At 34.8% G+C, this 8,158-nt stretch overlaps 1 protein-coding gene across 6 annotated transcripts; it reads right to left on the bottom strand.

Moving 5' to 3' along the window:
* Positions 1-693: 693 nt before the first annotated feature.
* On the bottom strand, positions 694-7,620 carry LOC146906955 (uncharacterized). 6 transcript variants are annotated; one of them, XM_085726967.1, is made up of 4 exons: positions 6,994-7,620; positions 6,443-6,553; positions 5,699-5,805; positions 694-1,150 (listed from the first exon to the last, which is right to left on the bottom strand). In XM_085726967.1, the coding sequence occupies exons 1-4, from the start codon at positions 6,998-7,000 to the stop codon at positions 1,001-1,003; spliced, it is 375 nt and encodes a 124-aa protein (XP_085583093.1). In that variant the 5' UTR covers positions 7,001-7,620; the 3' UTR covers positions 694-1,000. The 6 variants fall into 6 exon arrangements, 3 of the variants coding, with proteins under 3 accessions (XP_085583093.1, XP_085583092.1, XP_085583091.1); XM_085726966.1 differs by lacking the exon at positions 6,994-7,620 and adding an exon at positions 6,736-6,780; XM_085726965.1 differs by lacking the exon at positions 6,994-7,620 and adding an exon at positions 6,652-6,792 and having other exon boundaries at positions 704-1,150.
* Positions 7,621-8,158: the final 538 nt, after the last annotated feature.

Consider the following 8,158-nt stretch of genomic DNA (forward strand, 5'->3'; position numbering starts at 1 on the left):
TTTAGTTTTACTGTAGGGCATAAGATTTGTCTCCTATTAAGCATAACCCTGAATTAGACACTTAGGGAGATGACATACCTAATATTGATGTACATCTGTTTAATCAGGAAGTAATTAATTAGTAACTAAAGAAACAAACTAAAAACGAGCATACCCTGATAGTAAGTACTTAGGGAGTTGATATACCTAATATTGATATATATCTCTTGAAATCAAGTAGTAACTAGATAGTAATCAAGGAAACAGGTGGCTTCACATCTTAAATCAGCCCAGTTACTCCAATCTCCTTTCACCTTGGTAAGGTACACACTGATATGGCAGCAGGTTCAACTCGACAGGAGGAGGGATAGACCTACATCTTTGAGTAAGACCCAACACGTAAGGATCACCGTGTGACCAACAGTTGCAACTAGACAGCTGATTAGGTAAAACGTCCCAACGAACTCATCACTTAGATAGTCTACTTAGAACACTGAACTTGACTTGATTGTTATTTAATTATAACAAATAAATAGAGGGGATTTAAAGAATCATAACCGCCACTAACATTTTGTAATCAAAATAGGTGAACTTTGCTATGTTGCAAACGGATTAAATTGCAAAACTTTAAACCCTTATCTCTTTTATTTTTGTTTTGTTCCCAAATAAGTAACACAAATTGTTTGGTTGAAACTACAATCCTTATGGATATGATACTCTACCTATCACTTTATTACTTGGTAAATGATTTGGTACACTTGCCTAATCCGACCATCAGTGTCACAATTAAACTCTAATCATTTATGCCCATATATATTATTACAAAAAGGGGGGAAATACATAAAAAAAATGGGACGACATAAACCTAACCAAATAAATCCACACAAAAGTGTAGGTCGACCACAAATGGGAAAAACAAAAAAATTAAAACAACACAAGTGGATCATCCTCTAATTAATCCTATAACTAATAAAAGGTCTTCATGGCGGTGATTGGACCGTTCGTCAACATAGAAGCGAGTTCATGTACTGTCAACTCCTTGCAACAAATGGCAGCAAGCTAAACAACCCTTTTGAGCCCCATTGTCCAAATCAAACATAGTGAATGGAGAATCTAAATTGGCGCATAACCCGTCTTCCAACGCAGAAGCGATCCAAGATCCATCAACTTCCTGCAAAACAACATTAAGCTGTAATTGTCTTTTTGAACCAGACTATCTAAAACAATTCTAGTAGAACACGACGTCGTTACATAAAGCACACAACACACAGTGAAACTGGACGTTAAGCAATAACCAATTTGTCTGAGTTCAATTACGAAGTATTGAGACAGATTTAAGACCATTCCCGATTACTCCGTGCGTCATGGTGGAAGCAAACTCATAATCTTTGAATCCTGCAGATCTCAACAGATCTGGGTTAGAATCAGAAAACCAAAGCAAGATGAGAACACCAGTTAGACGAACCGAGAAAAGTCTTTAAGAACCGGACCCAAATCTCACATTAGAAAAGATCCAATTCCACGTTGTCAAAACCGAAACACCCATCAATCACCAATCCATGAGATGAACGCTATACAGTAACAACCATGAGGACGACTATGCTGCTCACTAAGGATCAACAGCGGCTGAAGGTATATAAGAGAACCAATCACCATCGGTGTGGAAAGAGGCGGCATTGACCGGAGCATACCCTAACGTGTCCAAAAAGACCACCGTTGGGGTTTGACGATGGTGCAGCCTTCAGGGAATTACGCACCACCGTGATTCAGGGCTACATCGAAAAAGTTTGGGTCTTAAAATAAAGTGATGGTGGTGAGTGGAGAACTTAGTTTAGGTTAGAGGGTGGAGAGAAAGGGGAGAAAGTCTTTACACTCTGTTTTGATTTTCAAATATTTGTCCAAAAATAAAATAAAATAAATCATCTAAAAATAAATATAACAAAATATATTATTTAATGATTATAATAGAAATAAATCAAGAAAATTACTAAAAGGACATGTATAATGTTTATAAAATAATGGGATGTTACATAAGAAGGCAAAAAACCAGTTGGGTGTAGATTGATCTATACTGTAAAGCACAAATCAAATGAAACTCTTGATCTTTACAAGGCGAAAGGTTATACTCCAATGTATGACATTGATTATAAGGAGACATTTGAATTTTTGGAAATGATGAATATTGTTGAGATCTTATTATCTCTTGAACTGATGCTTCACGTAGACGGGAATTACAAAAATTTGATGTTAAAAATGAGTTCTTGCATGTTGACTTAGATAAGGAGGTGTATATGGAGATTCCACCTGGCTTTAGTCTCACAAATGGAGCCAACAAGGTGTGTCGATTGAAGAAGGAGTTTTGTGGGTAAACAAACTTCGTGTGTTCTCTCTTTCTTTCTCTCGTTGTTTTCTACTTTTTCTTGTGTTTATAATTGTTCCCACGTTGATATTGGTTGCTTGATTATTTTGCTACACACATTAAGTATTTTATTGGTGTGATTTTTCACAACAATTGGCGCCCACCGTGGGGAAAGGATAAAAGGATAATCAAGTACCATGAGTTCGAAGTGGGATATTGAGAAATTTACCGGAGATAACGATTTTGGGTTATGGAAGGTAAAGATGGAAGCAATGTTAATACATCAAAAATCTGAGAAAGCTTTGAAGGGTGAAGGTACGTTACCGCTCACATGTCACGAGCGGAGAAGACCAAGATGGTGGACAAGGCCAGGAGTGTCATTGTCTTGTGCCTTGGGGATAAAGTTTTGAGAGATGTAGCTAAGAAACCAACTGTGGCATCGATGTGGTCAAAGTTAGAGTCTTTGTATATGACAAAATTTTTGGCTCATCGACAATTCTTAAAGCAACAACTCTACTCATTCAAGATGGTGGAGTTAAAGGCCATCATGGAGCAACTCAAAATCCTTCATGACTTGGAGAATATTGAGGTGAATCTTGAGGATGAAGATAAAGTTATACTGTTGTTGTGTGTCCTACTGAGATCTTTTGAATCTTTCAAAGATACCATGCTCTATGGCAAAGAAGGCACTGTTACCTTGGAAGAAGTTAAAGCGGCTTTGAGAACCAAGGAGTTGACCAAGTCCAAGGACTTGAGAACTGATGAAAACGGTGAAGGCCTAAGTGTTTCAAGATGGAATGGTGGAGGTAGAGGTAACCGGGGAAAGAGTGGTAACAAGTCAAGGTTTAAATGCTTTAACTGTAACATGATGGGTCACTTCAAGAAGGATTGTCCAGAGATTAAAGGTAACTCCGCACAAATTGTCTCTGAGGGTTATGAGGATGCGTGTGCTTTGGTGGTGTGTTGTTTGGAGAATGAAGAAGGTGATGTTTCTCACCTTGGGAGTGATGCCTTGTAGAGCGGTGTTCGTATAGAGAGACGTTCTCAACATCATCCTGGAAAGGCGGTGGTAAGAATACTCATGGTCAGCCTGGAGAGGCGGTGGTAAGAATACTTCTGGTCTACCTTTTGAGGTGGAGTTTCAAGGTGGAAGACATAATGGGATGTACGCATTTGCTAGTTGAGGTAGAGAAAACTCAACTTGAGGTGGAGTTGAACACACTAGGAATGGTACGACTATGGAGGAACTTGGGTGCTATGCTCTAGTTGTGAGCAAGGGAATTATTCATGAAGACGGAAGGCATTCCGGAGGTTGAAGAATGTATAGCATGGATTGTGGGATTACATTAAAAGACCAAGGGTAATTGGAAGCAAGTGAATCTTCAGGAGGACGAATTTGATCATTTCGGGGGCTGAAGAGGCATGGTGTAGACTTGTGAACTACCTAAAATTCCTAGTGTAGCTGGATGCAAGGATCTTCGAGAAGGAGGATGGCGTTCCGATTGCTGAAGAGGTTAACGTGTAAACTTGTGGAGCTACCTAAAATTCCTAGTGTAGCTGGATGCAAGAATCTTCAAGAAGGCGGAAGACATTCCGATGGTTGAAGAGGTTGGGTGGAAACTTGTGGAGCTACATGGTGTAGTGGGGAGCAAGGGTAAGAGCAACATGGTTTTTGATGTTAAATTTGCATCATCACTAATTTAGAGTCAAGGTGGAAATTGTTGTGAAAGTGACTCAAAATTGGAGTTTTGAATCTGTCAAAATCGGTGGCCAAATGGTGTTGTCCGGGGCCCGATTTTGAGTGCTATTTTTCATCCTTTTGGTCCACACATCAAATATTTTATTGGTGTGATTTTTCATCGAATTCACAACAATTACCATGGTCATGCATCGCACTTTCAGATCTTTCATCCATAGTGCCAACAAATGACAAATCTTTTGCTCATATTGTTTCAAATGCAATTGCAGTACAACATGAATACCTTCCTACTATGGTGATTAAGGGAGACACTAAGAAAATTCAACATGTGTATAAGCATGTGTTTATCGGTGTTTTTGGTAAACAAATAAGACTAATTTTAAAAGTTACTTGCAGGATCAACTAGAAATCCGAAAAACATGTTGTGCAAAGATTTTTTTTATAAAATGTATGAATGTTCATCATATTCATGAGTTTGCTTATGAATAAGATGAAGAAAACTGTTTTGCTATGAGAATAATTGCCTTTCGACAAAAAATAACAAAACTTTAAACATCAAAATACTTACAGTTTTTAAAAGCAAAGAAAACTTAAAGAAAAAGTAATTGCATTGCATTGAAATGTAAATGGTTCAACAAATCTTTCCATATATTCTATGACTCTTTTCTCTCAGCGTTGGGTACTTTAAGTTTTTAGAATTTTGTAAGAGTGATTTGTGATTTGTTTTTCCTAGAAAAAACTACTATATATACATAAGAAAAATAACTAACAAGCCAACATCCCTATACTGCATTTCTTCGACAGCTTCAACTTGTTTCCCACGTGTCTCAACCTTTGATCTTGCCTCTTCAGTGAGGATTTGAATTTCTCCCAACCAAATCCTATAGTCCGTCGAACCTTTTCAGTCGGATGTTTTACCCTTCAATTTGTACTTAGAGAATTTCTTGGTCTTGATGACCAATTTGCCTGTCGAAATGTATACTTTTAAAAATATAGGCTAACAACAGGGTTTGGCTGATTCTCAATGGAAACTTTAAGGACGGTTGGTTCTTAACAAGTGTGACAAGTCGTATACAATAAAAGAGGACTCCTTGAAGTTGTCAAATATCTGGAAAACTTTGCATCATTGGCGTATGATATCCTCATGTAGAGGGTTTTTCGAGTTCACTTTTGGTTCAATAGAGGACCTTAGGTTGGTTTGGTCACAAGGAGAAATTCTTGTGTGAACTCTTAACCAACATGTCATTCTTAACCCATCCAATTACAATACAGCAAACATTATTGAACTTAAAAAAAATGATTTAATTTAGTAGTATAATTAAGAAATGTAAACGGGAACGCTAACTCACTCTCTCTTTGGCCGTGATTTCCTCTCTGTGTAATCGTTGAATTTCTTACTCAATAGAGGATTTTGAAATGTAAAGTGAACTATGGTTTCACAATTTGAATCTATATAAATTTAAGTAAAAAAATGAGAAAAAAATAAACCCAAAGCAAAAAGTTAAAGCTTGTTGGAGTGATTCACAACACGTATACTGACAATATGTTATCTACCAAAAGTTGGGACCTTTCTAAACAAAATATGAAATTGAAATAAATAACCTACACGAACAGGTATCTGTGCGAAGTCACGATTATCTTACTAGTAACACTAAAACTACCTTGTTTGCCATTAATGTCAAATGTATTTGGAACTCTGTTGCACTAAAGCTTCGCTTGCTTAACTTCCTCTTGTCGAAGCTGCTCTGCTTGCCCAAACAGATAATTCCTACATGGATTATACGTCTTCAAATAAACCGCGATTATTAATGATCAAGAGATGAATGTCCTCAAACAATGAATAAGGAATAATAACAACGGTTTCCGTATCTTACCAAATAAATAATTCTGAACAATGAAGAGGAAACAAACTGATAGTTCTTATTTCTATGATTGTCAGCAACAAATGGAATCAATTTTGAATTTCAGATTAGAAAGTTATGAACATTTTAGTGTTGCCATCAAATCTCATTTCATTTCATTAAAATCATCTTAGGGTGTGTTTGTATGGAGGGTTTAGGAGGGGAGGGGAGGGTTTAGATTTCATTTTTAAATTACAGACATTATAAAATATTTTTTGAAGAGTTAACATATATAATACGTCAATCACACTTAATTTATTTTAGAGAAACATGTTATATAGTCCGTAATTTAAAAAAGAAAAACAAACCCTCCCCTCCCTTCCCCTACTAAAACCTCAATCCAAACACACCCTTAGAGTACAAAACCACAACTATATGGTCCATGAAAAAAGAAAATGACAAAAAATAGAAATTATCATGTGTCAAAACAATTACAAAATGATAACTCATGGAATTTTCTAGTAGAATCTAACGAGCACAATACTCAAATACAGTAACACTCGCCTGGTTGCTCTCCACGCCACCCATGTCCATCAAAAAACCCACATTTAGGTTTCATAAAAGGCTCGCATGGACAATTTATACAATCAATGTCTTCATAACATATACGAGGTACTGTGATAAAAATTTGAATAAATGATGTTAGTGAAATGAGATAAAATATTATGTAAAAAGTATCTTAGAAAACTTGAGTCGGATAAAGAATGGCATACGTAATTTAATATTGATCATTGCAACAACAAATAGAGAAATAAAGATAATCATAACATAAACAAACATGATAATTTTAGCCATACTTTCTCCCCTTTGCATGGAAGTGGTAGATTATGGTTTTATCAATTTATAAAGCTCATTATTACCTTAAATACATAAATAGTTTAAATTCATATTCATTATTAAATATCTCGTAAGTACATCAATTTGTTGTGTTTCTCCTTTTAGTGCACATAGTAAAGAGGTCATATAAAAATGTATAATCAAATCTATCCTAAGTACATAGTTTGTGTTTGTCTTTTTATCACCCTTAGTAACGAGGTCACGTAATGTTTTTTTACCAATCATAAGAATTCGTTCTTATTTTACAAAGTTTCCATTATTCTATAACCTTTCAAGACATAAAGGGGAAATCAATAAAGAGGAGAGTTTTGTTGGATTTCATGTGAAGTCTAGACTATAGCATAGATCTAGCTACTATTTATATTATTTTTGTCCTTGATTTTTTTAATCTTAATAGAAATCTATCAACAATATATATAAATATAATATTTAGTGTTGGATTTTGAACAAGTTAAAATCTAAATTTCAATGCATTTAATGCATATGCATACTTAGTCAAGGATGGAGCACGGATTTGTTCAAAGTTAAAAAAATTCATTTTTTTTTTGACAAAAGTTAAAAAAATTCATATGAATTTACAATATTGATGCACATTATCTTTGTACACAATGAACAACAAGTGGTTTTAATGCAAGACAAAGGATATTTAGAACTAGTTTCTAGAGCTGCCGGTGAAGTAAACACTCTTCCTAAAATTAATTTTTTATTAAATGATTCTTAAGTGCTTGAGTGTGTTGTGTTAGTCCTTTAAGAACGCATATAAGTAAATATCTCATAAGTACATCAAAGTGTTGTGTGTCTTTTTAGAAACCTTAGTGAATAGGTAACATAAAGGAACTTATCAATCATAAGAGCTCATTCTTATTTTAAAAATTTTGTATTATTCTGTAACCTTTTATGGCAAAAAAAAAAAAAAAGGAAATCATAATAGAGTAAAAGTTTTGTTGGATTTCATGTGAACTCTAGACTATAGCAAAACTATAGCTAATGTATATGTTAGTGTTGTCGATGATTTTTTATATTAAGAATAGAAATCTATCAACTATTTCAATAAATAGACTATTGTTTAGAATCTTGAAGATGGTAAAAATTATGTTTCAATGGATTTATTGCATATACCTTATCGATCAAGGATGAATCATGGATATGTTCAAAGTTCGTGAATATCATATTGCATTGTCGATTGCTTTTCGTATTGTCTCCCCGAAACAAATACGAGAATTAGTGTGATGGACGAAAGTATTATAAAATTTACAATATTTTTTCCTTAAACTAGTTCGAAGGGAGGAATTTTATGGCCATAACAATATTTTATGATCCTTTAAAAAAATATCAACATTCTAGTCAACTTTGTTTATATCAAAATCATGTGTTTTTTGAGTG

Source organism: Medicago sativa, chromosome 7 (assembly GCF_051527215.1).
Source record: "Medicago sativa cultivar Bolivia chromosome 7, Bolivia_mono, whole genome shotgun sequence".
Taxonomy (NCBI): Eukaryota; Viridiplantae; Streptophyta; class Magnoliopsida; order Fabales; family Fabaceae; genus Medicago; species Medicago sativa.